This window comes from Protobothrops mucrosquamatus, unplaced genomic scaffold (assembly GCF_001527695.2).
Source record: "Protobothrops mucrosquamatus isolate PMUCROS unplaced genomic scaffold, P.Mucros_1.0 scaffold1610, whole genome shotgun sequence".
Classification (NCBI taxonomy): Eukaryota; Metazoa; Chordata; class Lepidosauria; order Squamata; family Viperidae; genus Protobothrops; species Protobothrops mucrosquamatus.
Window position 1 is genome coordinate 172,240 of NW_015387773.1, and position 20,854 is coordinate 193,093.

At 37.7% G+C, this 20,854-nt stretch overlaps 1 protein-coding gene across 3 annotated transcripts in view; it reads left to right on the forward strand.

The window, feature by feature from the left end:
• The window catches only part of ITPR1 (inositol 1,4,5-trisphosphate receptor type 1), a 229,458-nt gene that overhangs the window by 146,789 nt on the left and 61,815 nt on the right, over positions 1-20,854 (forward strand). For 2 of the 3 annotated variants that reach the window (XM_015822583.1, XM_029285402.1), the window contains 2 exons: positions 9,877-10,009; positions 12,083-12,273. In XM_015822583.1, coding sequence (XP_015678069.1) covers positions 9,877-10,009; positions 12,083-12,273 — 324 coding nt within the window. Of the gene's footprint in view, positions 1-5,725; positions 5,774-9,876; positions 10,010-12,082; positions 12,274-20,854 lie in introns of all 3 variants that reach the window. The other variant, XM_029285403.1, reaches the window with a different exon arrangement.

The following is a 20,854-nucleotide window of genomic DNA, read 5'->3' on the forward strand; positions in this document are numbered from 1 at the left end:
AATAAATAAATAAATAAATAAATAAATAAATACAATAGAGACAACTAATACATTTACTCCATCTTCTAATTATTGTAGTAGCTCTATGGGACATGTCAGTGTATTTAGTTCCAGAACACATAGTACTGTATGTTTATAAACACAATTAACTCTACTAAACGTACTGATTTTTTCTCTGCAGTGCCATTGTCCTTCTTAAACACTAATATTTCCTAAACTCTTGACCAGATCAAGAACATGATCTTCCATTCTTTCACATTAAGAAATGTACAATAGCTACAACTGTCTAAGCTCTTCTTTTTGTTTTCAAGCAATGTAAATTTATGTTAAATAATAATACAATATTCATATTCACTTTTACCCCTAGATTATCAGTGATCTTTCCAAAAGCCTGAAATATTTTCTAAAACCCAATTGGAAATTCTGTTTTTGATTCAGACATATGTTAAACTACAGTTCATGTTATATACATGACAGACAATACAGTATGTCTCAGGTTTAAGTGCTGTCCTTCAGAAAGTTAAAAAATAAAATTGCTGTCAGTATTAAACTACCGTATATACTCGAGTATAAGCCGACCCGAATATAAGCCGAGGCACCTAATTTTACCACAAAGAACTGGGAAAAAATATTGACTCGAGTATAAACCTAGGGTGGGAAATGAGGCAGCTACTCCACTCTCCTTGTCGTCTGCCTCTCGCACGGGCAATTGCAAATTTCTCCAGCAGCAAAGAGATGAATGGAAGGAGGCAGCGCTTCCCAAAGGCAGCCTGCTGTAAAGAGGCTTTCCCCGGAAATCGGCTGCAAGTCAAGCAAGCGGCCAAGCAGGAGACTTCCCTCCCTCCCTCCCTCCCCGGATGCTATTTTGTGACGTTATTGGATATAGATTAAGCTGGTGTCGACTTTTAGTGATTGCATAGATTTCCCCCCCCCAAAAAAAGAACTACGGTACTCACTTTCCTCAGTTCTCGAGACGCTGACTCGAGTATAAACCGAGGGGGGCATTTTTCAGCACAAAAAATGTGCTGAAAAACTCGGCTTATACTCGAGTATATACGGTAACTGCATTTTCCCCAAAAGACATATAATGCAAAATTGAAAATAGCTTAAATGAGCTTTCCCTATATGTCAGTGGTTCTCAACCTTTTTAATGCCGCGACCCCCAACCGGTCGTAAGTCGAGGACTAAACCGGTTGTAAGTCGAGGACTAAACCGGTCGTAAGTCGAGGACTACCCAACCAGTCGTAAGTCGAGGACTTTCCCTGCCCGGGAGCGCCACGCATGCGTGGTTCCGCCCCCTGTGCCGGCCGAGGCGTAGCTGGCAAGCGGCAGAGACGGAGCAGGCCGACCACCAGCTGGCCCAGCTCAAGGGAGGTAAGGCACCCGCCAGAAAAGGGGAAAAAATGGCGGACAGCCTTGCTTGGCGACCCCCGTGAAATGGTCGATCGACCCCAAATGGGGTCGCGACCCATAGGTTGAGAACCGCTGCTATATGTAGTTGTAAATCTAGCAGAAAATAGTCATTCTCAGGCTACTACAAAACTGTTTTATTAACACCAAATAAGTAAATCTGGTCTGAAGCTGGGGAAATGAGCAGTCAAGAGTATATTGACCAGAAGGGGGGGGGGAAGGCTTCATATTTAAATCTTAAGGCTGTTAAAGGGCTTATTTATAGGGCTTGCTTTCTGTGTCCTGTAGTAAACAGCCGTTCTGCCTTGCATCTTGTTTGCAATAAATCATAAGTCTAAGCCTTCATTGGTATTATGTTCCTGGATGCAGTATTGTGTTTCTAGAGAGAAGAGAATTATAGCTATTTTGGATTTGAAGTCAGGCAGCAAGGCAAGGACTGCATACTCTTCGTCCCAGGAGGAAAATGCTTCAACCGTGAGAGTAAACACTTTATACAGAAACTACTGCAATGCTGTTGGCTGTGGATCAAATTCTTTGCTGCACAACCAAGTTGATATCCAGATGGACCAGACAACACAGATGATTGACCAGTTTTCCAGCAATTAGGTAGAAGCTTCCACAATAAGTGGACCGTTAGATGGATGTACAGCTGGTTGAAAAATCATACCCACCCAACTGCTTGTTGTTGGCTTCACTGGAGAGAAGTTGTCAAATAGTACACTGCAAGTTGCAGTCTAGGCCCCCTGCTGTTCAGTGTTTTTATAAATGTCTATTACCCATTGGAACATGGGGCCATGACGGAGGCAGAAAAGAAGTCCCTTCTATGCCTACTTGAATCTATACTTATCTGGAACAGGATCCATATATGTGGGCTTGGATGGATTGCCTTCAAGGAACTTCTTTTTGTCTCCATCTCTTTTCTTGAGAATGGGAAAAACTGTGCCAGAATTTATTTTGATTTTTAGCTCACCTTTATTATTTTTATAAATTGCTTCTTCTGTTGGAAAAAAAAAGTTTTGCAGCTTTGCCGTGACATCTGCTCAATGGAATATTTTGACTATTTGAAATTCCTGTTCTCCTTCTTCATGACCTTTGGTGATTTTACGTTAGAATGGGTATCAAGGCTCATATCTCTTCTTATCAAGCCTTTTTCCCTGCCAAACCTCTTATTTTCAGGCTGGATGGAAAGTTGGTTCCTTTCATCTTTTTCCTTTGCTCCTGGGATAGCTCATCTGACTTTTATTTAGCATATTGTTGTTGTTTTAAAAAAACTACAGATTTCACCATAGTCTCATTTATACCATACCTGTTCTCTTCTGGTATGTTTTTGGAATGTTTATTTTATCTCTTGGATGAACAATGTGCTCATTGACAAAAGTTACATAGTAAAACAGAGAAGGCTAATGCCACTTTAGAAGAATAGAAGAAGGAACATTTTACCACATGTGGTGGCTGTGCCCCAAAGTAAAAAATTATTGGGAACGGATAAGAGATTGGATACAGGAGATAACTGAGATACAAATGGATTTCAAACCAGAAATATTTCTTTTGGGCATAATAAATTTAAAGATGGAAAAAACAACTCCAACACATCATTATACACATATTGACTGCAGCTCGTATAGCATATGCACAATGTTGGAAGAGTGAAAATATTCCCACAAATGATATGATTATGTATAAAATCTTGGAATGCGCAGAAATGAACAAACTTACGTTAGAATTAAAAGACAAGGAGACGTCACTTAAAATACTTTAAACCTTATTTACAATATTAACCGATCTTGTCTCTTTCTTTTTCTGTATTAATAACTACATGTATTTTACATTTAAAGATGTAAAGAATATTTAAAATGTAAAGCACTGTTCTGTTAGAAGAAAAGATTTATGTTTATGTAGTTTTTGGTGTATGGTGTATAGTGAAAAATAAAAAAAATTAAAAAGTAAGAAGAATACTTCAGGAAGATATAGTACCATTAGGACAATTGATCTCATCTTTTACCTGAGGCTGAGTTTGCTTATAACAACTTAGTTCCAATCTTGCTATTTTAAGTTACCTGTGATAACCACCCCCTGTTCTCCTGACTCCCTTCCATTCCAGAGACCTTCCATTTTCTCATGGGAAGCCACCCAGAACCACTTCAAGAATTAATTTGATCACGCCATGAGTTCCTACAAGTGCTCTGCTGCCTTTGTTTCTGTCACTACTATTAGAAAAAGGCTATACAGATATGTGAAGATCATGGGAAGCAGCAGAAGACACATTAGCCATTGTCTCATTTAACAATGACCAAATCACCTAACTGGGCAAGTTCTGGCTTCAGTGCCTCCCAGGAATTCTGATCCTTAGAAAAAGGGGAAGTGGATTTGGGTTAGGGAGAAAGTTGCAGAAGACAATTTTGGAATGGAGGGAGAGATGAATCTCCACCTCTCCTACTCTTTCTTATTGTCTGGAGAAAGACACAGTAGAATAACTCAAAATAAATGAATCATCCCTAATTTATGTCAAAGGATTGAATCTCCACCCAGGGGAATAACAACAAAATCATCAATAATAATAATAGTAATAAAGTTGGAAGGGACCTTGGAGGTCTTCTAGTCCAACCCCCTGCTCAGGCAGGAAACCCTATACCATTTCAGGCAAATGGTTGTCCAATCTCTTCTTAAAAACTTCCAATATTGGAGCATTCAAAACTTCTGGAGGCAGATTGTTCCACTGATTAATTGTTCTAACTGTCGGGAAATTTCTCCTTAGTTCTAGTTTGCTTCTCTCCTTGATTAATTTCCATCCATTGCTTCTTGTCCTCCCTTCAGGTGCTTTGGAGAATAGCTTGTCTCCCTCTTCTTTGTGGCAACCCCTGAGATATTGGAACACTGCTATCATGTCACACACCCCCCACCAGTCCTTCTCTTCATTAAACTAGACATACGCAATTCCAGCAACTGTTCCTTATATGCTTTAGCCTCCAGTCCCCTAATCATCTTTGTTGTTCTTCTCTGTACTCTTTCTAGAGTCTCAACATCTTTTTTACATTGTGGTGACCAAAACTGGATGCAGTATTCCAAGTGTGGCCTTACCAAGACATTGTAAAGTGGTATTAATACTTCACATGATCTTGATTCTATCCCTCTGTTAATGCAGCCTAGCATATATTGGCTTTTTTGGCAGCTGCATTAAAATGTAGAAATAGAAGAGCACAATTTATTTCATTTCCTCCTGACCAGAGAGTAGAAATAGATCCATTTGGGGCTTCTAGTTCCAGTGGGGAAGTAAGGGCAAAAATAGACAAGGAGGCCAAACAAATTTATTATATGGACACAATAAATGTGACGTCCAGAAAAAAAAACAATCAAGAATTAGTTGACCAGGAAAAGTAAAAGGCGTTAAATCCTGGGATCTTTATTTTATATGATTTCTATATACTGGTAATTATTTTTTGTATCAAGCAAATGTTCCATACTTATATAACATCTTTACAGCAATAAAACTCTTATATATCAATTTTGAATCCGATCATTTCTAATTTTTATCAATCAAAGCTTTACTATAAGCCATGCACTGAATATTAAGCCATAATTTTACATTGTCTTAAATAAAACTATCATTCACCCGAAAAATCTTTTAAAAGGTAATCAAGACAACACAAAAACTAGTGTGTCTAGAAAAAAAGTTATAATGAAGGGAGGCTGTCTCTTCAGGCAGAAATTAAATGTTTTTCCATGTTTGGGAATATTTTGAGTAAAGTGAATTGTATGTAAAGTTCAGTGTGTTCAGTATAAAGTACGTGTTTGCATGGTGATAGCCAATTTTTGTTTTTTTGCATTTGCTTCTGTTATGTATGTTTATGCAAAGCAGCAAACAAACCATGAATGTAAATATTAATACTATCAAAGTTAGATGACGGAAACTTTCAGTAGTTCAGGAGTGGCAATCCTTGAGTTTAAAAAAAATACTGGGCTGGTCCCCCAAGAGTAGACCTAATGATGTCCCTGAAAGGCATGAATGATGAAAAAAGTGGATCTTTTGGTGAGAATTTTAAGGATTGGAGATTTTTAAGGATAAAACTATATCTGGATAGATACCAATTTCCACTTTTATCCTGAAAAATTTTGCTGCTAAAAATTGGCCATATTTTTTGAGAGTGTGGTGGCAATTGGGATCTGCGGGCTACAGACTGCCCAACCTGCATTTGTTTATCACATGATTTAACCTCCTGTAGTACTCAGAGTGATAACCCACTGTATAAGAGCAATACTTATTTATTTAGTATCTCTGTAGTACCAATCTTTAAAAAAATTTCTCCATACTCGCCAGGAGCTTGATCAAAGTCTACCAGAGAGACAGCTTGAAGATCAAAAAAGGGTATGTATCTTTGGCAGTGGATTAAAGATGAATATGTTGGATGCTAATTGCAAAAGGATTTCATTGTTTTTTATATAATTTTAATGAAGGAAAATACATATCTAAAAAATGAGTATTTTCCCTGAAAATGTTATGAAAACAAAAGAAGCTTTGACCAGTTTTTAAAGCTTGGATTGGGCATTTAGAAATTGTTATGGAGCAGGAGTGTCAAACTGCCGGCCCACAGGCCGGATGTGTCACACCAAAACCGCGCCCACCTCATTGCCGGCAATGGGGAAAAAGTCACGATATGTTGCAACATGTCACATTTATTTATTCATTTATTTATTCAATTTTTATCCCGCCCTTCTCCTTACGGACTCAGGGCGGCTGACAGCCTTATAAAACAGATACAACAATAAATACCCAATTTAAAACCTAATTAAAAAGAAATATTTACTATGGCCTATATAATTAAACATGACGTTGCAAGTTTGACACCCCCGTTATAGAGGTTCTTAAACAATATTCTCTCTTACTCTCTTAAATACTTTACTATTGTGGAATTTTACCAGGAAGATTTGTTGATTTCTGATTTGCTTCATATGATATTGAAAAACAAGACAATCAACTAAGTTTCTAAAATCTGTGGGCTGATGAAGTATTTGGTGATGCATTGTTGCTCTGGTTATATAATGCCTTTACCACGTTAGATTTCAGGGAATGAATTAAAAGAGAAATATTGTCGTAGAGGTAAAATTCCATTTAACTCCGAATGATTGGAGCCTTGAATAAACCATGTTTTCTTAATTTGTTCTGTCAGTTGAGCATGGCACAGAGCCCCTCTGTGAGAGAGATGGGTCGTTAATAAGTTTGATAAATAAACAAATAAACAAACAAATAAATGAAGTATATTGCACAGAGAATTAGAAACAAAAATATCTTTACAAACTGAATGGCTGAAATCATACTTAAGATTTATTGTAGTGGTATAAAGTGTACAATTCTTTTACATATAACACTAATTTCAGAAAGAGGAATGGTGGAAGATTTTATCCTTTTGCAGTAGTAATAGCTTTCTTTTACACCTAGATCTAATCATCACGGATGCTTTCTTTTTTCTGTGAGGATAAGAATTAAGCTTATCTTCAATGTATATCGCAATATGTAGTAGTAATATATGTAGTAATATTATGGTTATATATGTATATATATGTAGTAATATTATGGTTGCTACTGGTAACAAATATATGTAGTAATATTATGGTTGCTACTGGTAACAAATACTGTAGTTTTCTTTGAAGCAGAAAGATCCCATAGTTGAAGTGCAATTAATTTGCCTGATTTTGTTGTTTTCAAATTATACAAATGAAACAACTGATCTCAATAGATAGGTTGGTAGGGAGATAGGTAGGTAGATAAGTAGATAATTTATTTTATTTTATGTAACCCAAGCTGCAGGCAATCGTTAGTTGAATTCAGCTTTTATCAGGCCTGAAAATTATTATTGCTCAGCTCAGACTATAAGTGTAGCCATGTTCTGTTGTTACATTAATACTGTTTATACCAAATATTAGTATTGCCTAATTTGGGGTATATATGCTAAGAATTATAGGAGTGAAACTTTGGTATATCTGAAGGCATGATATTGAAAAGTTTGCTTTAATAAGTCATATTTAAATGTCACTGTGACATAGTTCATAGAAAACTATTACTAGAATATTGTCCATTGGTCAAACACAGCTCAAGTAACTGAGCTGAAATTCTTTCTACCTGATAAAGCTGACTCAGATATTTTTCATCTTTTTTTAAAGGGCAAGTATGTGAAGTGAAGGCAAACCAAATTCAGTCTGCGTGGCACTCCTTTCTCATTGGAGTCAGTAGATTGTGTGAATAAGATCTCTTACTGAAGTCAAAATTCATATTACTTTGTTAGTGTTTGAAGAAATACTTCCTGTAATCCTTTATATAGTTATTTTTACTCATGATAAAACCAGTACAAACTCTGAGTAATCTATTATCTGTTCCTGTAAAACAGGAGATATACATAAAAACGAAAAATACAAAAGTGATTTTTTATTTGCAGAATAATATTCTTTATTATAATTAATATTCTCTTCCCTGCTCTCTTAAGAAATTATGTACATATGCCATTTTTAAGCAATGTATAACTTAATATCTTAAATGTTCAAAGCACATGGAAATAATTATTTCATGTGGATACAAAAAAATATTTCCAGGCTGTTTACTTCTATTATTATTTATTTTATTATTGAGAGTATTTATTTCCCACTCCTTATTAAAAATACTGAATACCTTGGGAGATAGTGAGAGTGCATTATATTTTAGAAAAATATAGATATATTTTCTAAAATATATATAATTAGGAATTTACATCACTTTTGTCAAGATTTTCCAAAAGTATAACGTAAAACTGTTTACAATCTGAATGTTCCTTTCTTTATCAGATCTAAAGGGTGATCCTCACTATCAAGATTATTCTAAAGAATAATCTAATTTTGTTAGAACCAGCGATCTAGTTATAGTCTTCTAACTTCTTAAAAGCTTCTTTGCCTCTCACTAGGTTTGAATGGGAGAGGCTCATGTGTAACCTCCAACAATCTATTTAGCATTGTTATATTTCAGGAATTAGTTTAAAGGAAATATAGATTCAGTGCTTGGACAAAGCCTGCCAAATTTGGGGATATCATAGGTAGGATGTTTAACTCCTCAAGAAATTTGGATGCGGCTGATTCAAGGATATGTTGTGCAACAAAAATGTGCTTAAGAGCCTTGCTCAAACTGAATTTTCTATGTATTTGAGTTTTGAATAACTCTTAAATTAAAAAAAACCTTTTACAAAAAGTTACCTCGTGCTATCTTGAAATTAGATAAAATTACACCTTAGGAATATTTAGACAGTGTTAAAAGTGCTTCAATCTTGTCAAAGAGTGGGCAATATTCACCGCTTGCAATGTTGATATATTGGGACTTTGAACTATTCTAATCTGTTCCCCTTTTCACAGCAACAGTTCACTAGAGCAGGGCTGAACCTGCCAGTGGTTCATCTGATGGGGGTGATGGGCCATAAAATGAGACAAAACACAAATGTACTCTGATTCTATCCTGCAGGTTTATTGCTGACAGGGGAAAACAGCTCTTCCCCTTTTTTTCAGAAGTCAGTAATAAGACAAAAAAAGAAACAATATTTATTATTAGATTTACAGTGGTAACTTTACCTGCTTGGATTCCTTCTAATATCACTTCTCCAAGTTGAGATATTTGGATGGGATTCTCTTTTTGGCAATCATCTCTGCAGTATTCTGTAAAACAAGAAAACTGTTTGCCAGCATATGCAGCTGCTGAAAAATTAAAAGAAAAATGTTTCTCAGAAGGCAACAAGTGTACACTAAAAACTTTACTTGCTTAGTATTATATTTGTAGACAGATCTGATATTAATGGTTGTCATTGTCCTTATAGAGGTAGGAAAGAAGGAGATAGGAAAGGGCCTACGGTGTCCATTTCCTATCACGTGTCATTTCTGTTGAAATATTTGCATTTCTTGATCCACCTTTTCAAAATTTAAGAAATTGTATGCTAGGTTGTAATTATCTGAATTTAAAAGTTAATATAACTGAATTAGGAAATTCCTAGGTAAAGGAACCCATTCAATTTACTTCACTGATAGAGACATGAGATGCACAGATATTTTATTTCATGATAAGAAACATCTTTCTGGAAGATACTTTCAATAATTTTAACCAGTCACAGAACTATAATATAGTTAGTTTCATAAATATTTGAGGGCTATTTTCAGTTGTGTCCTATATACAATTTTCATTGGCTCTTTCCATGATTCATTCATATTAGAATATGTTTTTTTTACTGTAAAGCCATTTACTTGTAGCGTTCATAAAAGTATCTGAAGATCTAGAGATAACATTTTTAAATGAGTATAGGTACATAACATTTCTGTTGTTTATATACATTCATATCTCTTCTTCACAGTCTTGTTTCTGTTCTGTTTCTGACCAGCTGAAATCCAATTTTACTATTTTTGTTGACTTTGGCTCACTTGTTCCATTCATCATGTGTTTCTGTCTTTCAATATCTTTGAATTAAGGGGGAGGCCCTGAGACAGGTTTTGGTAAATCGTTACTATGGGAACATCAGAAGTGGAGGAAGACGAGAGAGCCTCACCAGCTTTGGCAATGGCCCTTTATCTCCTGCAGGGCCCAACAAACCTGGAGGAGCAGGTAGGATGTTTTGAATGCTGCTTGATAACTTGTGAGACTGGCATGTTGGCTCTTCTGTCTCCTAATTGCTAGATGAATTTGGCTGACAGACTCAGCTTTCAGCAGGTGTTTTTCATTCTCTATTACCTCTCTGTCACTGAAAAAGTTGTCTCCTGAATTAATTCTTAAAGTATTGGAAATTGGTCTGTTCATTAATTTCCTCTCCCATCATCAGGGTGGTTAGCAGTCGATGGGATGGCTACTTATAGGAGTGGTGCCTTTTGCACCCGACTCCTAGACCTCGTGATTGGGCCCAACCGATCTTCCTGCATTCGGCTCCTAACTGTCATATCGCCAGCTGACACGTTCCTACTTCCCTCTTCCCCACCTTTGCTCCTTCCCTTCCTTGTTCGTATACCGGGGGGGGGATTCAGTCCTATGCCCAGGGTACCCCCTTGTTGCCCATTGCCCCCATCTCTCTTCCTAACCCTACGTGTTCCAACTTCCCTCCCCTTTCTCTCGTTTCCAGTGACCTCCTCTACCACCTCATTCACACCGTGTGCCTCAGCCACACCAAATCTCGCTCCCCCCCAGACCACTCCCATCTCCCTATCCTCCTCCTTCCTATCCCCAACACCACCATTCGCGTGCGCTGGTATGTACACCATCTGGCTTTGACCGATAATTGAGAAGATTTTTGTGCATAGGCTTTAGCAATAAATCAGTTTCATTGAACATTCATGTGTGGATCTTAGCTTTCATGCCTGATGTGCACTTATGAGCAGTTGCGGCATTACTGGTTGCCATTTTTAAGCAAATCTTCAACAGTTGTCAGGTGCAATATCATGTGATTACCATTTACAACTTTGTGTCTCCTTCCCTATTGACTTTGCATATTGGAAGCTGGTGGTGAATGATGTAAATGGCAATCACATGACTGTGGGATACAATGCCATTTGGAATTGTGAGCTGTTTGCTAAGCACCCAAATCATGATTACATGATGGCAGGCAATTCTGATTACATGATGGCAGGCAATTCTGAGGACTGCTCATAATAGCAATAGCACTTAGATTTATACACCACTTCATAGTGCACTATGAAGCTTTACAGCCCTCTCTAAGCAGTTTATAGAGTCATCATATTTCCCCCAACAATCTGGGTCATCATTTTACCAATCTCAGAAAGATGGAAGGCTGAGTCAACCTTGAGCTGATTAGGATCGAACTCCTGGCTATGGGCAGAGTTTGCCTGTAATATTGCATTCTAATCACTGCACCACTACGGCTCATAAGCCTTCAAGGCCATCATAACTTAGAACAGTCCCTGACAATGTCATTAAAGGAGGACTATATGTAATGACAGATCTGATCTAACGAAAAATGTGGGACAGCTAAGAGATTATAATTTTCAATATTTGTAGTGCAAATTGCAGTGCAAATTGTCCACTGATATCTCTGCATTAAAGAATGAAACAAGAGGTGATAAACATGGAGAGACCACATGGGTACAAACAATAATCTTTGTAAATTCTGATCAGTAATATATATTCTAACAACCCCAAATGACATTTATTTTTATTGTCTTTAACCAACTTGTACATTTTTCAGGTTTAAAGGAGAACAGGAATTAATATTGTTTGTGTCACCACAGCGATTAATTGATTATACTAGTTTGCACGTAATAATATAAATTCTCTGGGTGGTCTATAATAGCGTCTGAACTAGCTTTTTTAGAAAAGTTTTGTAGACTTTTTCAAATAGTTTTAATTACGTTAAATTTATTCCTGGTGTAGTAATTTATGATTGTTTTACAATAGTTATGAAACCATTATGACGTTGTTTCTATTTATAATGCTATCACATTTGAGCTCCTTGAGGTTGGAAAGAATATTAAAAAATAAACAACGTTTCTAATAACACCATCACTTGCTAACACCATAAAGAGCAAAGCATGCTAGTGCAAAGCAGACAATAAACCAGAACATATTCACAGTTAAAACTTTCTTTGCTTGCTTTAATTATTTGAATGAAAGCGACATATTTTCTAATGTTGAGAAACTCAAATGGCTTTATTTGTTTGTTTCTTTTTGTAGGAGGTGGATCAGGATCCAGCTCAACAAACCGTGGTGAAATGAGTTTGACAGAAGTCCAGTGTCACTTGGATAAGGAAGGAGCATCCAACCTAGTTATAGACCTCATCATGAATGCCACTAGTGATAGAGTTTTCCATGAAAGCATCCTGTTGGCTATTGCCCTACTGGAAGGTGGCAACACAATTATACAGGTAGGAAAAGTACTCCCATGCTTCTGTTTTGAATCTTTGCAGAAAAAACCCCCAAGAAGCAGGGTTCTGCTAGTTAGAGATCTGTCAATATATTTGAAATCTTGTATGAATTCTCAGAAATGGCTGCCATGGGAGTATCAATGGTCAAGAAATATCTTTACTCAAAGGCAGATGAATAGGGTACCCTGTTGTCCCCAAATTCTGATCTTAGTCTGGCGCCAAAGCCAATGAAAACTACCAGACACGATGTGCAGGATCGATTTCCTTTTATTGAAGCACTTCAGCAAAAGAGGTCCCAGTCAGCAAAATGTCAGGACCCAGAACAAAGGGTTCAACAAGCTTTTATACAGTTTTTCAAGGCAGGATAAAGAAACATTGTCTAATAGCTTTTTGAAAGTTATCTAAAGGGTCCTCTATAGGCTCCACATCATCCCTATTTCTAACAAACACTTCAAAGGTTATCTAACAAGTATTCTATTGGCTGTACTTCAATCCTATTCCTAAAAGTTAACTAATAGGCATCCTAGAAGCCTTTTAGTATTTTTTTCTATTGGCTCTGTCTGAGCCTCATTCCTTCTCTTAGCAATATGTCTTGTATGATATTCCTGACAGTCAGCTCTTGTTTTTATATTGAAAGGGGTCCCACCAGTCCACACTCCCTCTTCCTTTATCTTTGTTATGCAGGCTTTGCAAATATACGGTACATCTCCTCCCTTCCCTCTGAGTTCATGCCATAACCCTACATTTTTACAGCAAATGGCCCATCGACCATTTTTCTAGTATCTCAGTCACCATAGCTTATGTTTTTTAAGGAGCCCTACACCATTTCTATTTTTTATTTTTGTCCCTTTGAGTCAGTATTGATTCCTGGTGACTGCCTGGATTAGTCCCTGCAGTATTCTTGGCAAGATTTTGCAAGTAGTTTGTTGTTGCTTATTTCTTACAGTTGAGAGAGAGGGACTGAACCAAGGCCACTCATCTGAATTGGGTTTAGAACTCACAGTCTCCTGGTTTTTGGCAGTTCGAGTCTCACTGGCTCAAGGTTGACTCAGCCTTCCATCCTTCCGAGGTTGGTAAATGAGGATCCAGATAGTTAGGGACAACATGCTGATTCTGTAAACCGCTTAGAGAGGGCTGTAAAGCACTGTGAAGAGATATATATATGTCTAAATGCTATTGCCATTGCTATTCTAGCCTGGTGCCTTAATCACTACATCAAACTGACTCTTTGTTAGAAAATAGCATTTTTAAACATTATTCATTCATTTATGGTACCTATCTCACAAATAGTATTAATAATACATACAATATGTTAAATCACTAAAAAAATAATATTAGCAAAGAATTAAAAGCAGCAATGGCCACTCAGAATGAATCTAGCTAAACAATAGACTGAAACTTTTCAATGGGCCAACTCACCTGTCAATCTCCTGGCCCTGGAACACATCCAGGTCTTCATCAGTTTACAAAGGGCTAGCAGAGTCAGGGCCAATCTATCTCAGGTGGTATGATGCTGCAGAGTGCAGGCACCACAACAAAATATCATACTTCCAGGGTCCCATAAGATGTCATTCTTTAACTGAAGGATCCATTGCACGCCCCTCCGGTCAGAGAAACTGGGATAGGTAGAAACAACCATGGAAAAGGGGTCCTGCAAATATCTGAACTCCATGCCTTGGAAGGCTTTATAGGTGACCCCTAGTACCTTGAATTCCACCTGAAAGCACACTAGCACAGTTCACACGGCAGAGATGTGCTCATAATTGCCCATACTACTGTATTCTGGACTAGCTGCAACTTTTGGATAGTCTTCAAGGGCAGTCTTACATAGAGCTCATTGCAATAAACTACTCTGCAGATGTCTAAGCCATGTTTTTAAGAAGAGTCTAGAGCAGTGATGGTGAACCTTTTAGAGACTAAGTGCCTCCCCGCCCACCCCACTCCGCGTCCCACCCACTCCACCCCCGCTCCCCTGCAAGGCCACCCACCGCCTCCACGGCCCACTGCAGTAGATCGCCCAGGCGGCCCAGCAGTGCCGTGGCAGCCACGCCCTCCGCCCGTGCCCCGCATGAGGGTGGAGTCTTGTCCCCACTGCCCGGCTGCCATGTGCTTGGCTGTGTTGCTCCACACAGTCCACGCCCGGGGGTGACTCTCCTCCAGGGGGGCTGCTGGTGAGAAGGGGGCCGTGGGGGGAGGCGGGGCTGGGGCGACAGTGCGCATGCCCACAAAGAGGGCTCTGAGTGCGGCCTCCAGCATGCGTGCCATAGGTTTGCCACCACTGGTTTAGAGAGTAACTTGTCTGAAATGGTACAGGTTCTCCTACTTGAGCAGGGAGCTGGGCTAGAAGACCTCCAAGGTCCCTTCCAGCTCTATCCTATCCCATCCCATCCCATCCCATCCCATTGTGTAACATGAGCAATGCCAGGAAGAGCTGCAAGTGTTACACTTTGTATAAAAGCCCTCTTGGCCAGGGCTGCCATCTGCTTTTTAAACAGAAATCTTGACTTCAGAAAGATCTCCAAATCGCATACCATTTCTTTCCGGGCTAGTGCAACTCAGTCTAGAATCCACAATCCCCAAAACTCAGTTTGGGCAGGATTGAGCTAATTTCCCATCCACATTCCTACATTCTCCAGTCTCTGAGACAGAACCTGCGTAACATCACTTGTTTGATCCAGGACAGAGATGTATCATCAGCATAATAGTTGATAATAGCTCATCCCATGTCATCAGATTTCCATATTTAAACATGAATCCTTGGGCTATGCTGTATTTTAAATGAATAGCAATAGCAATAGCACTTGGACTTATATACCACCCCACAGTGCTTTACAGCACTCTCTTGGTTTACAAAGTTATCATATTGCCCCCAACAATCTAGGTCCTCATTTTATTGAACTCGAAAGGATGACAGGCTGAGTTAGTCTTGATCCTCGTCAGAATCAAACTCCAGTCTGTAGGCAGAGTTTGCCTGCAATACCGCATTGTAACTACTGAGCCACTAGGATGTAATTTTTGTTAATGTCATAACAAGTTATCCAATATTTAATTTAAAGTGAAAAACATCAAAAGATAAATTAAACAGGTAAGAACAGAACCACCTAGGACTGGAATCATAGAGACTCGAACATAAAAGGAGGACATCATATCAAAGCCAAAAGGTCATAGAGAGCTAGAGAGTAAAAGTACTTTGTTTTGGTAGAGGGGAAATTATTAATGATTTTCATGAGAAGTGTAGGCAATGGACATCAGGAAGGAGATAGTCAAAGCCAGAATTAGAGGAAAGAAAGTCAACACAGTTAAACTAAGCAGCAGATTCCAGAAAGTTAAAAGTAAATTTTATTTACTTTACTTTTATTTTATTCCAAGGCCACACTTGGAATACTGCATCCAGTTTTGGTCACCATGATGTAAAAAAGATGTTGAGACTCTAGAAAGAGTACAGAGAAGAGCAACAAAGATGATTAGGGGACTGGAGGCTAAAACGTTTAAGGAACAGTTGCTGGAATTGGGTATGTCTAGTTTAACGAAGAGAAGGACGAGGGGGGACATGATAGCAGTGTTCCANATTTTAAATAGGGATAATTTTTAATGATTTTAATAATGTCACAGCTACAAATATTTGGTTTTAATTGGCTTTTATAGGGGAAATGTTGTGTGTGTTGTTTGTATTGTGTTATTTTAATATGCTGTGAGCCGCCCTGAGTCCCGTGGGGAGAAGGGCGGCATATAAATTATGAAAAATAAATAAATAAATAAATAAATATAAAGCAGGGAGCTAATTAGCGTTTCGGCTGCAGACACCCATCTCATGCAAGAAAAAATCAGAAATCAAGTGGTACCCATGGCCCATTTGACAGCGTAGATTGCTCCCAGTGGAAGAAAACTAGTAACTCTGGCCTCAGTTCTGAAGATTGATTTGTCACAACATAACTAATACTGGACTGTATGCGAAAATTACAGTCTCTAATTATGGGTAATCTATTGGTGCTTCTGGTTATTTTAAAATCAGATTGTAATTCCCTGTCGTAACTATTAAGGAACAAAAGAGAAATCCCCTTACCAAACTTCTTGCTGGCTGTGGAAGCTGCCTTGCAACCAATCCATTTCCATGTGTAGGATAGTAATAGAAGGTTTAATTTAGTTACGGTATTTCAGCAACAGAATGGTCCAATAGACAGTTTCAGGACAAGAGAAAGGGGGTCTAATGAACACCTAAAATGTTTTTGTTGGCTTTGCAGTTCTTAGTCTAATACCTGATTGTAAGCGTAAAGACAAGTTTATCTGCAGTAAAAGTTAAGGAAGAAGCTAAATAGATCCTAATGAAGGTGACTTTCGGCCAGTCGTTTTCTCTCAGCCCAACTTGCCTCAGAGGCTTACTGTTGTGAGAAAAAGAGGAGGAAGAAAGAGTATTAGATATGTTCTCTGCCTTGAGTTGTTTAGAAAAATAATAAAGCTGGAATATTAAATAAATACATACATACATACATACATACATACATACATACATACATACATACATACATACATACATACATACATAGTGGTTGGCTAAAAGTCACCCGAAATACTAATCTACCATGGAAGAAGTGGGGCTTTTAAGGGTAGTTTTAAGGGTAATTTTAATGATTGGCCTTTTCAAATATTTTCTTTTAATTTGGTTTTAATATAGATATGTATTGTATTATGGTTTTATTAGGCTGTCAGCCGCCCTGAGTCCGGTGAGGAGAAGGGCGGGGTACAAATTAAATTATTATTATTATTATTATTATTATTATTATTATTATTATTATTATTATTATTATTATTATTATAAGAACTGTCTATCAAAGCTAACCAAGCTGAGAGGTTTTTTTTTTTTTTTTAGTTCTTACTATTGCCCTCATCCTGTGTTGTATGTGATAAATCAGCCTCTAAGTATTTTTCTGTGAAAAATACATTTTTAAAATTCTTACTTCATACAATTCTCCAGTTGTATTACTGTAGGTGATTAGGATTCTTGGTATGTTCTTGTATTTTCCTTTAGAAGTGGAATCTGATGAAAGGAGGCTGCTCTGATCACTGACATTGTAATCTTCAGTACTTCACTGCTGTCTTATTGTCACTAATTGGCCCAACCATATGTGATATAAATTCAAGCTTTTGAAATAAGATTTGTTTGGCATGATCTGTTTTTGAAAAACAGAGAACAGAATAACAGAGTTGGAAGGGATCTTAGGGGTCTTCTAGTTCAACCCCTGTTCAGGGAGGAAGCCCTATACCATTTCAAACAAATTGTTGTCCAATCTCTTCTTAAAAACATCCAGTGTTGGAGCATACATAACTTCTGGAGGCAGGTTGTTCCAGTGATTAATTGTTCTGTCAGGAAATTCTTCCTTAGTTCTAGGTTGATTCTCTCCTTGATTAGTTTCCATCCATTGCTTCTTGTCTTGCCTTCAGGTGCTTTGGAGAATAGTTTGACTTCCTCTTCTTTGTGGCAACCCCTGAGATATTGGAACACTGCCAATCCTTCCTTTCATCAAACTAGACATACTTTTCAGCAACATGAGGCTCTTTAATCACTTTTGAAATATGAAAAGGGATCAGACATTTTTAACGTTCTTTTAATCCCACCTTTATTATGTTTTATAAATAACTCAAGGCAGCAAACATACCTAATGTCTCTTTGTCCTCCTATTTTCCCCACAACAGCTCTGTAAGGTGAATTGGGCTGAGACTGAAGTCACTCAACTGACTTTTATGCCAAAAGCAGGACTAGAATACACAATCTCCTGCAAATGAATGCTTTCCATAAGGATAATTCTTTTCTCAGGCACTTAAATAAATTTATGGCCTACATAGAATTCTGGCTACAGACTTGCAATGTCAGTTTAAAACAAGCAGACCTAATGCAATATAGTAGGGAATTTCTAATTACTAAATTTGACTGAAAGCCAAACCTCTTTATGCAAATTTTCATGTTTCCTGTTGTCTTAGTTAGCACTACAAATAAATAATTATATCTAAAGCGCACACCTAGGTAACACTATTTGAAGCAAATGTTTCCAATACATATGGTAAATGTGAAAATTCACAAATATGAGCAAAATCTAAGATGAACAAAACCATCAATAATAATAATAATAATAATAATAATAATAATAATAATAATAATAATAATAATAATAAAGTTGGAAGGGACCTTGGAGGTCATGTAGTCCAACCCCCTGCTCAGGCAGGAAACCCTATACCATTTCAGACAAATGGCTGTCCAGTCTCTTCTTAAAAACTTCCAGTGTTGGAGCATTCACCACTTCTGGAGGCAGGTTGTTCCACTGGTTAATTAAGGCATCATTAATGCAGCTTTTTGTTCTAGTAGGTCAGATGCATTGCTGTATCACTCATAGTTTCATGCTAAGCTTCTACCATTTAAGCAGCAATTCCCTGGTATACTGTGGAATTAAAATATCAGTGAAACATGCAAACTGCTATTCAGTTTGAGGTTGGTTTATCTGTGGATTTGTTTATATTGTGCAAGAATATGTACAAGATATACATACTATATATATACTAATAAGGCCATCTGCAGATGGGGTGTATTTTGGCAACTAAAATTCTTGGCTTATCTGCGATATATATACAGTATTCAGAAATCTATTGAGCATCAAAAATAAATATACTCTGGAAAAATGAGTATGCTTTTGCGATGCCCAGCATTTGTGAAAGATTCCTAACAGCTTGTAGTACATCACAGTAAAGGATCTAATTGTGAATGTTGCCCAACACATGAGATATGCTAGAGCTTTCAGAAGGAAAGAAAGGCATGTGACATTGTGATTGTGACAAGAAAGAAAATTGGATGAAAGCAGTTCCTAGGAATAAGAATAAATGGAGGAAGAGAAGAGAGAATTCCTAGTATGAATTATTATTATTTGTTTAGTGTATGGCATATCACACATGGATTAGCAGTAAATATTAACATTTCAACTAGATTAGTAGAACCCAATAAAATATAAATGTTTAAAAAATCTAATGTTCGAATATCAATGTCTAGACCAGAGGTAAGCAATCTTGGCTTTTTTATGACTCGTGGACTTAAACTCCCAGAATGCCTGAGCCAGTATGGCTGGCTCAGGAATTCTGGGAGTTGAAGTCCACGAGTCATAAAAGAGCCAAGGTTGTCTACCCCTGATCTAGACCATCTAACCATTGAAGCACAACATCATTTATATTAAAGAAAAAACAGATATCAGACTAGTATATGTCCTCAGCTTACATCCGGTCACAATGTGATCTAGACTAGAGTTTGACATGGGACTCCGCTGTCACACTGAGGGGAGGATACTATGCCCATTTATAGAGAGTCCAGTCAGACACCATNGAGAGAAGCAACCTAGAACTAAGGAGAAACTTCCTGACAGTTAGAACAATTAACCAGTGGAACAACCTGCCTCCAGAAGCGGTGAATGCGCCAACACTGGAAGTTTTTAAGAAGAGACTGGACAGCCATTTGTCCGAAATGGTATAGGGTTTCTTGCCTGAGCAGGAGGTTGGACTAGATGACCTCCGAGGTCCCTTCCAACTTTTATTATTATTATTATTATAAATAGCATAGGTCAATATAGAGAATAAAAATGACAGTGGAATCTTTCCAGAAGAACAGGAGCCAGAGAGAAAGGAGAAGTTAATAATTTGGAATAGTGGAGTTATAGCAGCAAGGTAAGGCTTAATTAGAACTTGAGATAAGAAAAATGTAAGAAAAAGAAATTTGATAGATAGGAGTGTTATTTAAGCAACCTTCATTTTTTTTTCCTGTTCCGAAACATTAAAAACAAATCTATTCTCTTTCTTCCCCTCATCTCTATATGTAGAAGACCAGCTACACTGCTTATTCTCCCCCAGCCCCTGGCCCAGACCTAACTAGAAGAGTCTTAAAACCTATTTTGCAAGCTGATAAAAGCCCAGTTACCTCAAGTTACACAGTGTACTGGTCTCCTCTTCTGGAGCATCATCCATTCCTGTAATGTTGTAGCTAGAAGAGATGGGTAAGCAATAGCATTTGGGTGATGAGCAGCATGCAGACTCACTTCAGGGAGCTGCTATGACTTTCCTTAGGCAGAAGCCCAGAATAAGCAAAATGAAAACCCTCTGCTGACTTTCGGCTACCAAACCAACTAACTAGGGCCTGTTGATGGTAGTCAAGTTATGAAACAGCTGAACGAGATACCAAGGGTGTCAAAAGGAGGGGGAAAGAGAATTTATAGCAAACCTATTCAGTTTTAGCTTTAACTTTAGTTGTTTTTAGTTTTTGATGTAATCATAGTCCAGTCTTCTGCTCTATAGGTATAAACAAAATACAATTCTCCCAGCTAATTAAAATGGCTTCATAAGGTGAGATTTGCCCAGGTAATTAATGTACAAATGTTAGAGGATCCCAAAAAATCAGGACAGAACAGCACAGGACTTCCTTCTTTTTAATGTAACTTTTTTCCCAGCATGTAAATCAGCTACAGGTGGATTCAGGTTAATCCCTATAAGGATTAGTCCTTGATAAGCAGGAAGAGCCAGGCTTTTTTAAAACAAGGTCATGCCGTTTTTTTTT